This window comes from Biomphalaria glabrata, chromosome 11, assembly GCF_947242115.1.
Source record: "Biomphalaria glabrata chromosome 11, xgBioGlab47.1, whole genome shotgun sequence".
NCBI classification, from domain to species: domain Eukaryota; kingdom Metazoa; phylum Mollusca; class Gastropoda; family Planorbidae; genus Biomphalaria; species Biomphalaria glabrata.
In genome coordinates this window covers 20,650,254-20,670,953 of record NC_074721.1, presented here as the reverse complement: position 1 = coordinate 20,670,953, position 20,700 = coordinate 20,650,254, and the positions used below count along the sequence as shown (strand labels likewise).

The window sequence follows — 20,700 nt, the reverse complement described above, 5'->3', positions numbered from 1 at the left end:
ATAATTATCATCTTGTTAAAATGATGCAATCAAATCTTGATCTTTCTAAGGCAATTCTTTGTTCGATTAGATCTTTGTTTCTCAACATGGTGGCTCCTCCACCAAGTTTTGCTCACAAGGTAATCATTGGTTCAAGAGACAAATGTTCTGTTGTATTTGTTTTGTATTTTTAGATTCATATCTAATAAATTACTTTATTACCAATATTTTAAAAAAAAAATTATTTTCATTTTAGAAATAAGACCTTGACACAATTTTCATGAAAAGTGTCTGCAATAAAATTAACTCAAACATCATCTTGCTGAAAACAGTTAAACATCTTTTCATGTCAGAAGAGTCAAAAGGCTGAAACATACAACAGGATGCTACAAGATGTGTTGCTTAACACTAAGATGATCTTACAATTAACAGGCCATTAAAGTCATCTGCCTTGAGTGTCACACACACTTTAGTATTTGCCTTTATACCTTCTTCATGACTATGGAGATACAGATATTCCATCTTCATTTGGGGGGAGGGAGGAAGAGAGATACAGAGAGGGAATGTGTATATGTGTGTGTGTGTGAGAGAGAGAGAACCATTCTTTATTCTTTCATTTTTATTTTATCTGTGACTTTACCTTCATTCCGCAATAACAGATAAAGTTTTTTCAATGATCCATTACTGTTATTAGTGCCCTCTTGAGATCTAGATGTCATGTTCTTCAGTTCTTGAGAAGATCTATAACTTCAAAGCAAGCACTTGAAGCATTTTTTTCTAAAATCTAGATTAAAAAAAATTATTTCTAAAGCTATTTTTTTTATTTAGCTTTTTAACTTAAAAATACAAAACAAACATAGATTAGTCATTAGATCTAGATTCTAGATCTAGTACATTTATGCTAGAATCTGCTATATCTATCTAGACTAGATAGCAGATCTAGATGATAAATCTTTTATGTTTAATAAAAAAAATAAATATTTATAATTACTATAATACAAGTCTAAGTAAGTAAGATATAAAATATATGATCTTGAATAATCTAGATCTATTCTATATAAATACTATTTTTATAAATAGTATATAAATTATTATTAATAATACTATTAAATTCAATAAAATTATAAAATTGTCTTATTTAGTTATGACTAGATACTAGATCTAGTAAATCATATAATCTAGATAGAGTATCATAGAGTTTACTATTAATTATATTATTATATCACTGTATCAGAATCTAGATTATAGATATAGACCTAGATTTTTTAAATTCTATCACTATAATTATGATAATAATAATATTTTAATATAATGATTCTAGACCTATCATCTAGATTCTAGATCTAGATTTATATACTAATATAGTAGATGGAGTCTAGAATAGATCTATACTATGGTTAGTCCATGGTGGTTCGATGATGACCACTTTTGTCATCCAGGTCCAGGGGGCAGAGGACTTTGCACTGGGGTTTTGTGCCTCCTCATGTGGCTGGTGAGACCTATGATGTCACATATGTGAGCTGGAATCTAAATCTATATACTATGGGAAAGGACCAATGGTGAATGCTTTTGTGCCAGTTTTTAGTTTAGAATTTATAGCTCCGCAATGGTTAAACTTATTAAAAAAAAAGAAAACATCTGCGGACTCCTCAGCTATTGGCAATAAAACTAAATTTGACTCTTTTTTCCATATCAGCTATTAAATTTATAATTCAAGTCAACTTGAGGTAGGGGTCGGATCTAATCTGCGAACGTAATTTTCGCTGGAGTCATAATGAGCGAAAGGTCGTAAAAATAGGGAAATAGCATGTTAAAATATATATAGTAAATTAAGCTTCAATTAGTTCTATCATCTAATTTCTTCCATGAAACATTATAACTATTGTCCTCCTCATTTTTTTTCTCACTTTTCCCATGCTCCACATCTCCTTTCTCTGCTTGGAACTGATGTAGATATAGCCTAGGAAACTTGTGATTAAATATTTCTTTTAAAGAAAGAAAGAAACTACAAATTCGATCTTGCGCCTCCTTCCTATAGGCTAGTCCACGTCATTTTACTCTCCATTTCATAAACTCTCGTTACTGCAGCTATTTTTGTTTTAGAACACATGTTCAGTGCACATAATCACCATCAACTTGATCTCACATGAAGTCCCCCATACACGCACACTGTTTGACCTGTTTGACCCAAAGACAGATCCCGAATGCGATGGATTGATGTTGTATGGAGGCAGATCTACAACAGCTTGGGTTTCGGGCATGGAGACGAAAGAAGAGATCTGAATGTATGGATGTATTGAAGCAGGCCATAGCCCTCCACAGGCTGTAGTGCTACTAAGATGGATAGACAGAATTGATGTCCACAGCTGCACTTGCAACACTCAAAACAATCTTGAAAGAAAAAAAGCATAGGGCTAACTCTCTTCAGTACATCACACTGATGCGATACTTGGTCATGCCCATATTTTTATAATGCTTGCAAATCTTGGAAGCTAACTGCAGAATTAGAGAGAAGACGTGTAGTATGCCTAATGGAACTGAGATGCTATACAAAGACGGCATCACAAACGAAGATATTAAAAACATGATCACAACAGTCATATTACACCCTATTATCTGCTATAAACCACTTTAAAAAAATGTGTGGCCTATCACAATGTACCCAGGGCAAAAACCTTATATAAAAATTCATTAATGTCGGAAGGTGACCTATAGTCGATAATGCACTCTTTCTTTTTTTTTTGTAGCCTATAGGTAGGCCTATAGTATAAAAAAATAGGTGCGTAAACAATACTTATGAAAATGAATTATGCATTTCTTTTAAACTTTTATACACATATTAATACCATTAGTTAGTAACAAGAGATTAACCAGCCAGTTTGAAAAAAAGGAGAATGGCAAAACAGAGGTCCCCCCCCCCCTTCCACAGTACCTATAAAAGCTCTGGCATAGAGGAAAGTAGCTGGCAGCAGATGGCCTCTGATAGAGACTGTTGGAGAGCTCTAACATTTAAAGGCTGCGAGACAAACATTATAGACGGAAAGAAAATAGACAGCCAGGGGACAGCGGCTTTGCCTGCATGAAATGCGGGAAAATATGCTGGTCGCAGCTTGGCTTGCGTAGTCATGTGAGACACGTAGTACTGCACTCATCCTCAATCTTTGAAATCAAAGACATTGCCAAATTCATATAAAAATAGGCCTATTATTTTAATATTTCAGTTAACAAACAATAATAGATAAGACAAAAAGAAAAACAGATTAAATCAGTCACTAAATTATCATTAATGGCTTTTTAAGCTTATTACAGATGTGTTCGCTGAAAAGGTTTCCAGTTAAAAGGTCATTTTGAGCCAACACCCCATAGCCTTGGCTATTCTAGCTAATTATTTCCTCATCTATTTCTTGGTTCCGCAAGGTTGTTAACGCCGGAAGTGGTAATGGTCTTAAGCCCATCATTACCTATAAAATGCTTCCAATGGCATGCGTCTCAAATAGCAACCAGTCCAACTCCTAGCCTTCACGTGTGGTTCAGTTACTGAGGGAACAGTTACCATAGAAAGGAGAAGGAGCAAAGGCGAGCAACTGGTGCCTAAACCAGTAAGCTTTCGGGCAGGAGGGGCTTGTTAGCCTTGGTTGGCTACCCAGCTAGGAGAAAGAAAACTCTGAATCCAAACCTCCGCTGCCTTGCGGATATACCCAAACATGGGAAAGGCTTCAGGAGACAACCCTGAGAAAAAATCAGGAGCTGGTGACCCTTAGGCAGATGATGGCACACCGTGCTACTGATCCCAAACTGTATTGGATATAATATTCCGTTCCTTTGGTCACATCAGTTGCCCAGAGAGGTGGGAACTGCTGTGTGGGTGACATCGTTCCGACCATAAACAATGCCAAGGCTTTCATCTCACTTATTCAAAGTCCTAACCCCAAAAACTGGAGAGGACACTCCAGCTTTGCCTTTGGCATCAGCCAAACACGGGAAGTGGCAGTCACCGGTTATAAGCTCAAATGCTCAATTGACGTAGAGCAGGGCGCCTGGGGCCACTTTCGTTCTTGGGAGGGATCCTAGGATTCCAATGGACAGCTACCGCCCACCTCAAGCTGGGCAGCCCCCAGCCAATAAGGTGCTGTCCCGTCATGCCTGTCTTCCTCGTTTGGATACACGAGGAAAGGACAAAATCTGAAAAGCAGGCACAAAGCCAATGTACCAGTCGACATGAAGAAAAAAAAAAAGGAGCTCCTCTCTTAAACTGGGCAACGTGGAATGTGCATACTCTACAAACTGGACTTAATGAAAACTAAACAGACATAGAAGATGCCAGAAAATCCGCAATAATAAACGATGAACTGTCCAGGCTCAAAGTAGACATTGCGCCCTTCAGGAAACTCGTTCAATCAAAGAAAAAGACTACACCTTCTTCTGGCAAGGCAAAGCAGTTAAGAACACACTGCTGAACACAGTAGAGCTGAGGTGCAAGGGTTCAGAAAGACTCCTATCACTATGCCTCAACACATCTATTGGACACGTGACTTTGATAAGTGCCTACGCTCCTACTCTGAGTTCCACACCAGAAGCCAAAAATATGTTTTATGACAACCTTTCGTCTGCTCTTAGCGAGATCCCAACTACAAACAGGTTATCATCCTCGATGACCTCAATGCACGCATTGGATCTGACAACTCTGCATGGGCGTTTTGGTGTCAGAAAAGTAAATGAAAATGGACAAAGGCTCCTCGAGGTTTGCTCACTACATTCCCTACTAATACCTACTTCAAGACTAAACCACAGCACAGAGTATCTTGGCGGCACCCTCGCTCCAAACACTGGCACCAACTAGACCAAATCATGGTAAGACAAAAGTACTTAAAACAAATATGGGACCACCTGCTACAGCACCATCCTCCATCCTCATAGAGGATAACAAGCTGGATGCTGTAAACGAATTCTGCTATCTGGGATCCACAATTAAAGATGACCTGTCTCTAGAAGAGGAGATAAAAAAATGCCTCGCTAGACTCAGGTCAAGAGTTTAGGAAAACGAGAAGCTAACTACAGTGACCAAAATGGAAGTCTACAAGGCATATGTGTTATGAGTACACTGCAGTATATGCAGTAAATCATGGATCAACTACACAAAGCAAGACAGAAAACCGAACTCATGCCATTTAGATAGCAGAATTCATTCACGGTGTCCAGCTTGTTATCGAAATCTGAAAAATGACCAGCTCCTCTACCACAGAAGCAAAGCCACCTTAACCTGTGCTATTTGTGGACAGAAGTGTCCTCTCCAAAATAGGGCTCCACAGCCACGAGGAAGTGTGCTCTGAGATGATTATATATATATATATATATGCTTTTTTTTTTCAGCCTATGTCCATTGGTGCTTTAAAATCGCCTTAATTTCGGACCTATTCTCGATTATCCGGAAACGTTTAGACAATGGAAATTTCCATGCATGTCAACTTTGACCTTCAGCTATGCTTTATTGTATGAGGGAAAACAAAAGTGAATATGTGGGAAATGTAGAAAAATGGAGTCTTTGTAATACTATTTTATTCTGCATTTACTTTCAAAATAAAGAACAATGGATAAAAATTATGGGGAGGTGTTCACTTTATATGCCATTTCGATGATTTCGCTGATGGGCCTTCCCTTATATATTTGTATAGAATAGATTGAAATAATTGAATAGATCTAAATCTAGCTAGATTTACTTCAGTAAGAATCTTCTTATTAGCTCGAACCATTAGCCATGATTAGACTCAGTCATTTGTGGTGATTTGATTCTTGAACAATCAATGTGAATAAATCTGATCTAATCACTAATCAGACTAATCATCTACTCTACTCTACTCTTTCTAGCTAGCTGCACTCTACTAGACTCTACTAGCAAAATCACAAATGACAAAATGAAAATAAATTCAAAATCTAGATCTAGCTCAGTCTAGATCTAGAATTAGACTCTTGAGTATTACTAATATTAATATTAGATCTAGTACTAATTAATTAATCTAGCATAGAATATAGACTATAGTGTCTATAGAATATAAATCTACTGAAAAAGAACATACAAATATTTTTTTTTCCAAATGTTCAATGTAAACACAAGACACATGACAAATGGCGGAGCTTTATCTAAAAAACATACTGGTATATTTTTCCTACGCTTCAACTTTTTTTTCTCCCCAATATTATTCATTAGTAAATATTCTATAGATCTAAATAAAGAAGATCTTTTAACGTATATGTCTAATTATTTGAGATTTAATAGACTATGTCTAACACTAAAGTAGTACAATAAAAAAAGAAGCAGATAAACGATCTACAAGAAGTATATCTACATATAATATATAATTATGATACGTCACCGTTTCAAAACTCATTAAATGGGGGGGGGGGGGGGGAGAGAGCTAGTAGAGGTGTCCACGCCGTCTATTAAACTATACGACGTCCATGTAGGAAGGAATCAAAAATGCTTTCGGACCCTCCCAAAACAAGTCAGCACTGGGCAAATTATCACAGACAATAAAGGATGGCTGCCTGGTCGTGCGGTTTGCGCGCTGGACTGTCGTTCGGATTTATCGACGGTCGAGGGTTCAAACCCTGCCCGCTCCCATCCCCTGTCGTCCTGCGGGAGGTTTGGACTAGGAAGTAAACTATCTTCAACTCTGAAGGAACATCCGAAACATGTAAAACATTTTACAAACAAAAACAAGAGCAAACAAATGCACAGATGGGTCGAACATTACTCCGAACTATATGCCACAACATGATTGACAGTCTCTGCCTCAAGTAAAGATGGACTGGGAGCAGTATTACTCCAGGATGGTCGTATAATTGCATATGCATCAAGAACTCTCACAGATACAGAAACAAAATATGCTCAGATTGAGAAGGAAATGCTCTCAATTGTAGGCTATATAGTACAAGCAAGTTTCACTGCTACATATTTGGTAAGGAAGTAACAGTTTATTAACGATCACAAACCTCTGGAGCAAATCTTCAAGAAACCGTTATTGTCAGCACCAATGAGAATACAGAAGATACTAATAAGACTAATGTGGTAAGGAAAAGGCAAGGAAATTTTTATCTCCGATACATTTTCTCGTGCATATCTACCAAATACTGATACACAGACATGTGAATTTACAGATGATTCAGTGCATATGATCTTTGCTCGAGTGGTACTTCCCAGGCTACAAAAACTCGCTGATCGGGTCTATCCAGAATCACAATGCGGCTTTCGCTCAGGGATATCCACGATTGACATGGTTTTCTCCATCCGTCCAGTTCAGGAAAAGTGCAGAGAACAAAGAATGCCTTTGTACATTGCGTTCATTCGATCTAGTCAGCAGAGATGGCCACTTTAAATTTTTTACAGATAATATGCTGTCCATCCAAGCTGCTAAATGTAATTGTCTCCTTTTACCAAAATATTATGGGTACTGTGCAGTTCAACGCGCCTGCTCCAAAAGTTTCAGTGTAAACGGCGGTGTTAAACAAGGATTTGTCCTGGCCCCCAACCTCTTCGGAGTACTATTTTCACTGCTAATCCACCACACGTTTAACAACTCCACCGAAGGCATCTATCTCCTTTCTACATTTGATGGCAAACTTCTAAATATTATCAGACTGAGGGCCAAAACTAAAATCAGAACCACTCTCGTAAGAGATATGGTATTCGCGGACGATGCAGCGGTAGTGGCACAATCACAAGAGGAGCTCCAGTCACTGATGTCCTGCTTCTCTCAGGCCTGTAAAGAGTATGGCCTAACCATCAGAACGAAGAAAACAAACGCTGGCTCGGATATGTTCGCCGGAGGAGGATAATCGCATCCCGAAAGTCCTACTTTACGTGCAAATCACGTCTGGCTCAAGAAAACTGGTCGCCCCACCTCCGTTATGTGGATGTAATAAAACGGGACCTAAAAACAGTGAACATTGATACTGACCATTTGGAAGACATAGCCCTAAACCGCACTAGATGGAGAGAGATGGAAACAAAGAAAGCTATGAACAGTGGGGAAAAAAACAACAACAAAAAACACGGGCCTCGGCTGTGGAAAAAAAGCGTGCCATACGAAAAATGGCCGGCTCCTCTACCACCAAAAGTGAAAGCCACCTTAACCTAAGATATATGTGGAATTGGATGCAGGGCCGGTTCTACAAATTGCGGGGCCCTATGCGAAACGGATTGCGAGGGGCCTAGTCTGGGTAGGGATAAGGGTAATAAGTGAAAATTAAGTGTTTTTTTTTTGTAATTTATATATATATTTATTTAGGCCTACTGAGTACAAAATCACGGTGAAATTAATTTTACGAGCCGCATCTACAAAAGTAGTTTTCCAATATTAAGGCTAGTCTTTGAGTCCTAAGATTAGCGAGGAATGCAGTATTTCCCGTGGCTGCGCAGTCCCAGCTGTGACCTACATATTTTGCCACATCTGCAGGCGGTCGATTTAGACTTTCTTTTCGTCGACTGCGTTTGTCCTCGGCAGCAGATTTTCTTTTGGTCTCAAATGTGTATCCATCGGCCTTCGTGAGGGACCTCCAGCTGTCTCGTTCTGAGGCCGCATGCAACCAGGTGCTCTCTTCTATGTCAGCCAAGGAAAGTTGACGCCTAAGCTGGTCTTTGAAGCATTTCCGTGGGGCGCCTCTGTTACGTCGACCACCTTTTAGCTCACCAAAAAAGACTGCCTTTGGCATACGTTCGTCTCCCATACGGGATACGTGCCCTACCCAGTGCAACTGTTGGACCAAAAGAAGTCCCTCTATACTGTCCATACCGGCGTTCGCAAGGACATCGCTGTTTGTAGTGCGGTCCTGCCACCGTATGTCCATAATGGAGCGCAAGCATCTTTGGTGGAAGCGCTCAAGAAGTCTTAGATGTTTTCTGTATAATGTCCATGTCTCAGAGCCATACAGAAGGGTTGAGAGAACCACCGCCTGGTAGACACTGATTTTTGTAGGCAGGCGGAGCGATCTGTTCCGCCAAACTCTCGCCTGAAGGCGTCCAAAAGCGCTACTATGGCCCTGGCCAGACAGTTATCAACTTGAAAGTGAGGTGTCATTTGACACTATACTACTTAGATATGTGAAGTGGTCTACCACATTAAGGGGCTGTCCGTTTACGGTGGGGCTGAGTATGTTTTATTGGGCGACTTCTGGAACATGACTACTGTTTTTAGATAGACCGAAAGAGGCAGCAGCGTATGCAAATTTGTTTACCGCGTTCTGGAGGTCATGTTCATTGTGAGCTAGCAGGGCGTAATCATCGACATAGAGAAGCTCCGTTATGACAATCTCCTTTGTTTTTGTATGGGATAGTAGACGTCGAAGATTGAACACATTGCCGTCAGAACGAAACCGGATATAGATGCCTTCGTGCACTCGCTGCCTCATTTGACCCATCATTACGCCACAGAAGATAGCGAATAGAGTAGGAGCAAGTACACAGCTCTGCTTCACGTCATTTTCTATTGGGAAGTGACCAGAAAGGCCACCATTGTGTCTGATCTGGCCTCTTTGCCCCACGTGAAACTGCTTGAGAATGGATGGGCATCCCAGCCTAGCCAAAATCCTCCACAAACCATCGCGACTGACCGTGTCGAAAGCCTTGGTGAGGTCCACAAAGGCAGCGTATAGGTTTAAGTTCTGCTCTTTGCATTTTTCTTGTAATTGTCGCAGAACAAATATCATATCAGATGTACCTCTACCGGCTCTGAAACCACATTGGCTTTCAAATAAGACCTGGTCCACTAACATTAAATAAAGTATTGGAACTTCCTGTTTTGTGTTAAAATTTGCCTTATTTTTACATTTTTATTAAATGCAAGCTGAAAATACCGTTTTCTTTAAATCGCGATTAGGATTAGCGTTTTTTGATAAAGAATGACACCCAAAATGACAATTTGATCTATTTTTCAGGACATTTTTATGAGTTTTCAGGATATTTTAATAATTTCAGGAGATTTTCATGACTTTTTCGTATACTTTGCAATTTTAGGAGAATTGATATAACCTTTGTAAAAATATACTGGTAGAGGAACAAGCAGTTGTTGCACAAATCTTTATTCTTACTGTCTTATAAAAGCCTATAGTGTTTTATCAAGTAAAAAGAAATAGAGATCCCTATCTATATAGACAAAATTGATAGATCTAGATCAGTGGTTCCCAAACTTTTTTGTCTCGTAGACCCCCTGCCATGTTTTCTGGTTTTCGGTAGACCCCCTACTCAACTTGCAAATTTTTGCAAATTCATCAACCTTATTTTTAAACAAATTTCTAACTGTAGTGCGTTGAAGAGTGAAATAGTAATTTAAAACTACACAACTACGGATATAATGTTTTATAGACAAATCTGTTTTTCTATTAATTAATCTTTCTAACATTAAATATTAATTAATTAATTAACGAATATGCTTTAAGTATCATTGTAAAAGGTTTCGCAAAGAGCAGTTTCTCGTGTATTTCTTGATCTTTCACGTGTGGCTCAAGTATTAAATCTGCGGAACTGTTTTTATAACAGGAGAGGGGCAAAGGCGAGTAACTGGAGCCTAAACCAGGTCTCGTCGGTCAACCTTAAGGAAATATAAGGAGACGGTGACCATTACCGCCATGTATCCCTGGGCCGTCCCCTCTTCTTCTTTCCTTGTGGGTTCCAGGCTAGGGCTTGCCATGTTATGCTGGATGCAGGCTGGCAAAGGGTGTGACCAATCCATCTCCAGCGTCTCTGAAAGATATCTACTTCAATGGGCTGCTGCTTTGTTCTTTGCCACTGTTCCTCATTCGAGATCTTGTCTGGCCAGCGGATTATAAGAATCTTCCTCAGGCAGCTATTGATGAATACCTGGATTTTTTCATGGTGGTGATGGTGGTTCTCCAGGTCTCTTCTCCATAAAGTAGTATTGGCTTAACAATGGTGTTAATGAGCCTAATCTTTGTGGTGGAGCTTTTTTTCCCTAGATCCCCAGGTGTTCTTCACTTAATGGAAGGCTGCTTGAGCTTTACCATGGCACCGCGATTTGGAAGCAGATGCCAAGCAGATGGTCAAGACGTGCAGACAGTTGGAGAGTCTCGCCCAGAATCGAGATGCCTGGAAAAAGCTGGTTGGTGGCCTATGCCCAGAAAGGACCACAGGCATAGATGAGATGAGATGGTGACCATTAGACAGTTTGTAGCACACAGCACTACACCTTGTCTGAACAAACTGTATTTATATCTTTTGCAAAGATTTACATAAGAAGGTTTTAATTGTATAACTCATGCCACCGAAGCGACCTTAAACTGTATTGTCGCTTAAAGAAATTCTTTTAATAGTAACAGATGTAGGTTTTTGTAAAAAGGTAATAACAATTATTGACCTTTGCTTTTTTCCGTATTTTGCTATAAGTAAGGAAATCTTGTAAGACGCTCACAAACCAAAACCTTCTCTATATGATGTCAAACAGAGATTTTGTGGGTCTATTTTGAACTTTGAGTGTTCGAAAGTTGTTCAAATCTTAATTTTTGTCAAGGTGGCATTGTCTCAGATGATCCTCCATCGTAACTGGTTTCATATCGTCATAAAAGTCACTTAGGCAACTGTTGTTTGACAAGGAAGGAATGAATCCCAATTTTAAATAATTAACGCTGTACAGTCTACATTTCTTTTTTTTTTTAAATATTAGTTATATGTAGACAAAATTAAGCAATTTAAATAAGTATTGAAATTGAATACAACAATGTTTCGTTTCAATAGCAGGGTAAATATTGAAATGATTAACTCGGGTACAAATCATACATTAGTGTATGAAATGATTACATTAATGGAATGTGAAAATTAAGTTACGACCTGCTTAAATGAAATCTATTACCGTAGACCCCCGTGGACATCTCATAGACCCCCAATTTATTTTTTTACTTTCGTGGACCCCTTGGAGGTCTTCGTAGACCCCTGGGGGTCTATATGGACCACTTTGGGAATCACTGATCTAGATCTATGTACAATAATTTTATTTTCAAGCGAATGCATTTTTAAACATTTTTATGGCTTATTATGACGTTGCTCATACCAATAGCCAAGTCAAATAGATCTAAATCCTACTTCCTCTTGCCGTTCTTTCAAGGACATTTGACGTAACTAGCATAGCTTGAAACAATTTTGTGTGCTTTTTAAAACAGTTTAAAAGCTAATTACACAAAGATGTAAGCTAAATATTATAATAATCTAGCTATTATTTTCATATATCTAGGTATAATAAATCTAGCTCTACTTAGACTTAGTCCTTCTAGTCTTACACTAAGTTAGTTAGACTTGACTTAGTCTTAGACTGACTACTTAGACTACTTAGAGTTTAGAGTAATTACTGACTGTTACTAACTGTTAGACCCATACATGATACAAAGGCCTGAAAGGCAAAGGCCATATATATAGTTTAAATAGTTAGTTAAAATACTAATTACTATACTATAGTAACTTAAGTAACTAGTAGACCTATACTTATAATACTAGACACTGGTCTATCTAGATCTAGATCTAAACTAAACTGACTTAATAAGTCTATCTACTAATATCTAGCGTAGATTCCTAGAGTCTATATCTGAACACCGACTTTCGGGAACTACAGTAACTTGTCTATGTTTATCGAACAAGTTAAGCTCAGTCGCCGACATTTTTTATGTTTGAATTTGTGTAGCTCCGTAAAAATTAGACCTAAAAAAAATCTAGAAAAAAACTGATTATATCTATGAACTTCTCATCCATTTTTCTTAAAAAGTAGATATGTTTTATTCTATTACTACTCATAGTTAAAATTATATTTGATGTTAAAGTGGGTCAGGTCGATATTTTCAAGAGCTTAAATTATCGAACATTTTTCTAGCGTTATCGAACATCTTAAGAAACTATCGAACACATGAGAAGAATGGTGTTTTAAAAGTGTTATAACCTTAAAATTTGGTTATTAATATCATTTTCTTTTGACCCAATGTCAAGACAGAGAGGTCTTAGTCATTTTCACACTTAACATACCGCCCATCTAGTTAAAAAATGACCTCACAGAGTCACACTCAATTCCAACCAGTGCTGTATTTTGTTAAGACTTGAAAAGGTCATAAATAAGTCAATTTAGCCTAAGTCCCTAAGTTTTGCCTAAGGCTAAGAATCTATGGTAGATATATGGTAAATATGGGGCCCTTTATTATTATTTGTCAGTGCCATATATTTCTTGTGGCCTAAGCTATGAGCTGTATAAGCTTGTATATAATGTTGCCCAAGCCATTGGAGAACACAACTGTATATATCTGGTTGTGTGTTGTGTAAAAAAAAAATTGCGTCAACGACTCTATGACTATGTATTAAATGCTCTTGATGTTGGTGACCTAATTGGTGCCTTGATCGTTGGTACCTGTCAATTAATAATTGGCTCCTCCCACTTTCCCCGCAATATTAATATTGTTCTCACTAAGTAGCAATGTTTTCGTACTGTGTTGATGTGCGCAATCATTCAAACATTGGAGAATTATGTCTTATCCATGTCGTTGACGACAATTTTTTTTCCGTACTCAAGTGTCTAAAATGTTCAGTGATGTGTATCTAGATTATTCTAGATGATCATAATTGTTTGTCACATGACTTCACAAGCCCTCCTTCCCCCCCCCCCTCCCCCCTTCCGAACAATATTTGAAATTATAGACATAATTATAGACAGAGATTGTCAATTTAATTATCGTATGCAATAGTGATGAATAGTGTAATAAAAAAAGGAAATCTTTTTTAAAATATATGTACATATTTATTTACTTTTTTTTAAAAGTTACAACAAAAAAACTAGTGATGACTTTCAAAATATAATTTACACAATCAGTAAATACACAGCATATATATGTATTTACATATATGTGTACATGTATATATATATGTGTCATATATCTATGTGTGAGTTTATGTAATTTTCATTATTTCAATTGATGAGAATAAAAACATACAAAAGATGTGTAGTTAGTAGATTATTTTAAACATACACAGTAATATGGATATGAAATTATCATGTATATTTACGACTGATAACGAGTAGTGTGTAAGGAACCTCTAAGTTCAGTGCAAATAGGTATGATCTGGGCTACAATAGTTACACACAAATTTAAATTTTTTTGTCAAATTTTTGGCATTTTTGTGTGCAAATGGTATGCCACCACGAGTCACACCTCTCACAGAGAACCTAGAGGTCCCCTTGGTCCATTGTATTACAGCCCAAACATTTTTCGTTTGTGAATAATTCAACATTGTCCACCTCAATGCTCTTTGATAGTTCCATCTCCTTTGACTTTCTAGAATCTGGATTCTCAACCAAATCACTATTTTTTTTTGTAAAGTTGACCGATTTTTTCTTTTCTCTTTTTTTCGCTTCTTCTTCCTTTTTTTTCGCTTTTTCAATCTTTTTGTGTTCTTGAAAAAGTCTTGTTTTCTCATCAAGTTCTTCTCTTATTCTCTTATTTTCTTCTCTCTTGTGTTTTCTGTCAATTTTTGACTTTTCTATTTCATCCTTTTCTATCATCTTCCTTTTGAGAGAATCTCGAAATTCCTCTCCACTGATTATATTGGGTAAGGTTGGGGTTGTTCTATTTCTAAGTCTGCCTCTTCCCTTTCCACTAAAACTGGGTAATTTGAATATATCATCATGTGTCAAAATGGCTTTAGGTGGTGCAGATTCTGGTTCTTGAAATGCCCGATCTATACTAAGAGTTAAAGCTTCAAATTTCTTAAATTTTTTTTCATATACTGATTCATTAAATTTCTCCTTTTGGGGGCTTGATATCCTTGAAAAAAACATTGACAATTCAGTTTTTGTCATTTCATTGAAAATAAAGTATGCGTATTCTTTAAGTGAAGCTATTTTTCCAACATTTAACTTAACAGGGTTGGAGATAGGGACTTCAGAAATATTAGCGGCTTCATTCTCATAAAATTGTGTACATGGCAATTCATATTCTGTTGACTTTCTTTGCGACGGTGTTTCCGATTCAACTGGTACAAGAGAGTAGATATTTAATGAAGATTCATTCATATCAAATTCCGTAGATTCAGGTTCTGCTGCTTTTTGTTGCGATGGGGTTTCCGATACATTTGGCACAAGGGAGTAGATATTTAATGAAGATTCATTCAGGTCAAATTCCGTATATTCAGGTTCTGTTGATTTTTGTTGCGATGGGGTTTCCGATACATTTGGCACAAGGGAGTAGATATTTAATGAAGATTCATTCAGGTCAAATTCCGTATATTCAGGTTCTGTAGATTCAGGCCTACATTGCGATGGTGTTTCTGAGACATCTGGCACAATGGCTTCATCATATGAAAAAGATCTGCTAGGCCACATTTTTTGGGAACTTTTAATCATGTCTGGGTTAAAAGGGAAAATACCGGCAGCCCTGAAGCTGCTAGAGGCTATTTCTGGTGTGGCCGCTTTGTACCAAGCTGGCTTTAAAACTCCAGAAAAAGATTCTAAATTAACTCCTGCACCAGTAACTGATATATGTTTGCTGACAGCTTTCTGCCAGGCTGACTTTACTGAGCTCAGGGTTCGTAGCGCTCCTAAAAACTCCTAAAATCTCCTAAAAAATGAAAAGTCTCCTAAAATCCTAAAATTCTCCTAAAAATTGCCGAAAGTCTCCTAAAATTTTGTCCACTCTCCTAAAATTTTTACCCAATATTTTTTTTTAAATATAATTTTGCTTATTTCTTGCTAAAAATGTGAGGGGATAACAACAGCGTTACTAGGCATTCTGATTGCATGACCTTACGGGCTGGCTGTGTTAATGACCTGACCAGTGACGCGTCTACACCGCCTTTCACCCACTTGTGAAGCGCGATCTCGTGATTGAAGATGGCCTTGGCTCAAGCAAGCATTTCACCTGGCAGTATTTTTCTGAAGTCATTTAAGAAATGTTTGTTTCCATTTATTGTTACCACTAAAGACGCGCTAGATCTAGTCTGTAGTGACTATTGTCTATAATTAGAGCAATTACCAGACTAATTTGTAGGCTACATCCCTCCGGGCCCTCCCTCACCTAAAATCGTCTTGTTGTAAGTTAAGAGTGACTTCGCGCAGAAAGTCGGTAAATCTTCTAGATCTAGCTAGTCTCTAGTAACTGTAATAGTATCTAGATTTAGATTTAGATCTAAATTAGATCTAGTGAAGATAATTCGCACCTAACCTGAAAACTCCGTGAATTTTAGTCAATTTAATGATCTCGATACATCTAATGTCTAGATTACTCTAGAAATACGCTAGATTCTAGATTTACGCTAAATCACTTAGAGTCTAGTGAAGATAATTAACACAAAGAAGTGAAAAGTCCGCAAATTTAGTGACTTAGATCTAGACTCTAGATCTACGGTATATCCAGTGAAGATAATTTGCATACTGCCGCGAAAAGTCCGCAAATTTTAGTGACTTAGATATAGACTCTAGATCTATGGTATATTCAGTGAAGATAATTCGCACACAGCCGCGAAAAGTCCGCGAATTTTAGTGAAATTATATATAGACTCTAGATTAACTATAAAGCACTAGAATCTAGTGAAGATAATTCTCACACAGCCGTGAAAAGTCCGCAAAATTTAGTGACTTAGAGTTAAAGTCCGCGAATTTTACCGAATTAGCTTTAGAGTCTAGGTCTTCTGTAAATTTAGTGAAGATAATATTCACACAGTGAAAAGTCCTCGAATTTTCGTGACTTTGATGTAGACTCTAGATTTACGCTAAATCACTAGAATATATATAGTGAAAATATTTCTCAGAAAAGTCCGCGAATTTTAGTGACTTAGATCTAGAGTCTAGATCTACTGTAAATTCAGTGAAGATAATTCTCTCACAGCCGTGAAAAGTGATTAGTGATTTAGATCAAAAGAGTCTAGATCTACTGTAGATTTAACGAAAATATTTCGCATACAGCTATGAAGAGTCCGTAAAAATTATTTCACTCATAAAAGCCAGGGAAACTAGGCCTATATGGTTGAAAAAGATTCTGCTAGGAAAAAAAACGTGAATAGGTCTAATTCCCCCCCCCCCCCCCCCCCCCCAACCCAAAAGCCATTTTTAGTAAGCAAATGTCAACTAAACATTCAAATAGGCCATTATTACCCTATATATTACTGGCTCTGTTTATGAAAAGGATTTAAGTTAACTAATAAAAGAATAAAACATTACCTCAAATGCACACCATGACTCTAGTATCTATAAGATACACATAGGAACTAAAAATGTACATTTCCATCACAGAGAAGATACATCATGAATAAGGCATCTCTAAGAATGCTTCTTATTTTTAAAAAATGGAAAAGTAACCATTTGTTATGTTTTTAAATAAATCTTTGAAAAAAAAATGTTTGTTTGAGGTTTTGGGATGACAGTCAAGTTGTTACTTGATTAAAAGATAACTTTCATTACATTTTCTGTGGACATACAACAGCTGATAACATTGTTTCTGTGCATATTGGCAAGATATTTATTATTTTAAAAATCAAATAACAATAATTGATTTGATAAATGCTTAGTTTTGTGTATGTTTTACTATGTATCACACAAACGGATAGGAAACACACACACACACACACATCATACATTTCATCCTTAAAAAACCTCCTAAAATCTCCTAAAATTTTGTCATGGAAAAGTGCTACTAACCCTGTGAGCTGAAAAATGCCTGATCCAGGGGTTAAATGATATGGCTGGCATGAGGAAGAAGGCAGTATAAGATGATATTGTTGTCATGGCATATAGTAGAGGTTTCTAAAAGGGATGTATGACTTGCATGCCCATCAACGAGAAGCAAGATGGGCTTAGTGAGGTGATTTGTAGAGGGGATGAAAACGTCTCTCAACCATGTAAAAAAAACAGCTGCTGTCATCCAGCCTTTATCTTTATCCAGCTGAATTAATGCTTCTGGAAATGCATCAAGTAGGTTGTGTTTGGGCACCCGTTTGTAGGGATAAATCAGTAATGGTGGCATGTACTCACCTGCCGCACTACAGCATGCCAATACGGTGACCTGTTTTTTAGTGTTAGCTGTTATGTTGTATACGTTTTTGCTGCCTTTACATGCTATAACCTGCCTGCTTTTGACATCAAAACCAAAGCCAGTTTCGTCTGCATTGAAGATGCGACTAGGGCTTGTAAATATTGTTGGGTCTATTGATTCAATGGTTTGTTGGAAATCCATAAACCATTTTTCTATAGCTTTTGGTGTGACTACAGCTCTTTCTTTTGAGAGGGGCATGGGTGTTCTTGAAGAAATTTGGGGATGTCGGGAGAAAAATCCATTTAACCATTGTGTACTTGGCAAAGGTATCTTATCCAGATCTTGACTTTCTATAGTCTTATTTCGTACAGCAATGATGGCCCTTGCAGTCTCCCTAACCTCATCACGAGTTTTTCCAAAGCCTCGTTGTGCCATTTCGATTAGCCATCGCGTTAATCGTTTCTCTTCACCTATGGTTAAAAGTGATCGTTTGGGAACTAAAGGCTGTTTTCCTTTTATTTTGTCATGAAGAGTGGTCAGAGGTATGTTGTGAAATTTAGATGCTTTTCTCAGTGACATGTTATTAAATTTAATATCTACAATGGCAGCATTCAATACTTCAATATCATGCAGAATCCTGATGCCTTTATTTTTCTTTGAAGGCATAGTACCAATCCAATAACCAATATATAGGCCTACGTGAGTAGTAGTGACAAGTCTAAAAAAAAAATAAAAAAAAATTGAAAGTTGTAATTCACAATTTGATCCGTATCTTTTAAATTAAAGATTCATTATTTTTTAATAAGTTGGGATTTTTTTTTCTAAAAATAGTATGTTCGATAACTTCAGTTACGTTAAAATGTCCATTAGAATCCAACACCCTGCCAAAAACCCTCTAATTAATATTCATGGGGTCAATGAAAGCCATTTTGAATAGAACACACATGTGTCCCCATCTATCTAGATGCCTAATAATCAAATTTCATGTTGATAAGACAATATTCAGCATTAAAAATAGCACTAAGCCTAACATAAGCTCCTTCTTCCCAAAAGGCCAAAAAATGTAAGTTTACATACCTATGAACTTTGTTATGAACTTGCACTTTGCTATTATTAGAAAATCAACCAGACACACGAAGAAAGTAAACGAAAATGGTGCATGCGCAGTACCAATATAGTATTTTTGCTGTAATCTTCAAAATAAATAAGATTTCATGAGAATATCGTGGGGTGTTCGATAAGTAACGAGTTTTGGAGGTGTTCGATAGATGTAAGTTACTCTAGGTCAAATTTTATTTTATTTTTTTCTTTGGTGAAGGTTTAACTTAAGTATCGCTAGTGACTAGTAATGGACAATAAAATACTTAAATAGCTGTGTTCCTATGAAGATCTATAATCTATAAGTATTAATACCACTCATACTCTTATTAAAGATTTTATTTTAAAATAAATTTGGTAACTTCATTATGATTCTCCCATGCTGAAGGCAGTTTTTGTGCTTTCCCCTTTATTGGATGTCGCTGAACACCACTATGTAATTGCTAATAAATTAAAATTGGACCCCACAATCATTCACAATGGTTAATTCCAGCCCTGCTATTTAGAGATGTGTGAATACAGAGTAGATTACTTGTTCTCTTTGCTTGACTTCTTGGTACAATGGTTAAGTCCGGCCCTGCTATTTAGTGGTGTTCAAACTCTTAAGCCATGAAGAGAATTATATATATATATATATATATAGATACTGAATATTTATATTTAGATCTAGATATTCATTATATTCTGTTATAATAGTCTACTAAAATAGACTAAAAACTTAACACAATTATTTTTTTAGGGGATTATATTTTTGTATATATATATATATATATGTTGTTATATAGATCTGATAATAATTCACTAGATGATTTAAATCGTATACATTTTGTAATAATAAGCAGGCTTTAGTTTCCAAACTAGGTGCCTCTTCTAATTTTTTTTCTTATGCATTTTTTTCAGCTTGTATCAAATAAAAATAACAAGACTTTTCTGATAATTTGAGCATGAGCATCATCCATAGAAGCACACGAGCTGTTCGAAAGCTTGCAGTTAAGGGACGATTGGGAAGTGGGAGGACTTACACCCAAGTTTCTCACCCAGTTTTTAAATTGGATCAGGTAAACACTCTTTTCCTACTTTTTTTTTTTACACAGTGAAAGGTTTGAAATCAATTATTGACTCATGTTTGTAAGTTATAAATTAATATACGGTACAGTGGGCATCATCAAATAGATGCATTCATAAAGATCAAAGACCTTTTTTTCATTATTCTTTATACAGTTTTTAGATGTAATTGTACTGTGTTGGACACCTCTTAGCTGTGTTGTGTGAGTACAGTGTTGACTATGTTCAGGCAGAGCTAATATTAATTAACCAACTAGATACAGACGAAAGACCAATAATGAAATAAGGCAATCAAGATTGTTGACAATTCATTTTATTCGGTAATGAAGGGAATCCATCTATGTCATCACTGTCGCTAACAAAATAACGAAGTCCAAAAAATTCTCAATTAGCAAAACTAGACTTGTCTTCAGATAAGCTAACATAACAGTTTTTATCCCATATCTAACTGTAGTCATGGTTTTTATTATATGACATTATTGTCGCTAGATTAAACCTTCATCCAAAAAAAACAACAACCCTAAACAAATGAATCCTTTTACCCACAAAATTCTT

The 20,700-nt window shown here is 36.8% G+C and overlaps 2 protein-coding genes across 4 annotated transcripts in view; both read right to left on the bottom strand.

The window, feature by feature from the left end:
• The window catches only part of LOC106068855 (uncharacterized), a 35,744-nt gene extending 28,994 nt beyond the window's left edge, over window positions 1–6,750 (bottom strand). The window contains exons 1-2 of one of the 3 annotated variants that reach the window (XM_056003838.1): window positions 6,732–6,750; window positions 620–763 (exon numbers count right to left, since the gene is read on the bottom strand). In XM_056003838.1, coding sequence (XP_055859813.1) covers window positions 620–698 — 79 coding nt within the window. In that variant the 5' untranslated portion in view covers window positions 699–763; window positions 6,732–6,750. Of the gene's footprint in view, window positions 1–619; window positions 764–5,696; window positions 6,020–6,053; window positions 6,109–6,731 lie in introns of those variants that run through there. The other 2 variants (XM_056003836.1, XM_056003835.1) reach the window with 2 other exon arrangements.
• Window positions 6,751–17,643: 10,893 nt separating this feature from the next.
• On the bottom strand, window positions 17,644–19,021 carry LOC129928942 (jerky protein homolog-like). The gene is given in 1 exon segment (XM_056045538.1): window positions 17,644–19,021. A coding segment is annotated over 1 exon segment (1,005 nt). The 5' UTR covers window positions 18,649–19,021.
• Window positions 19,022–20,700: the final 1,679 nt, after the last annotated feature.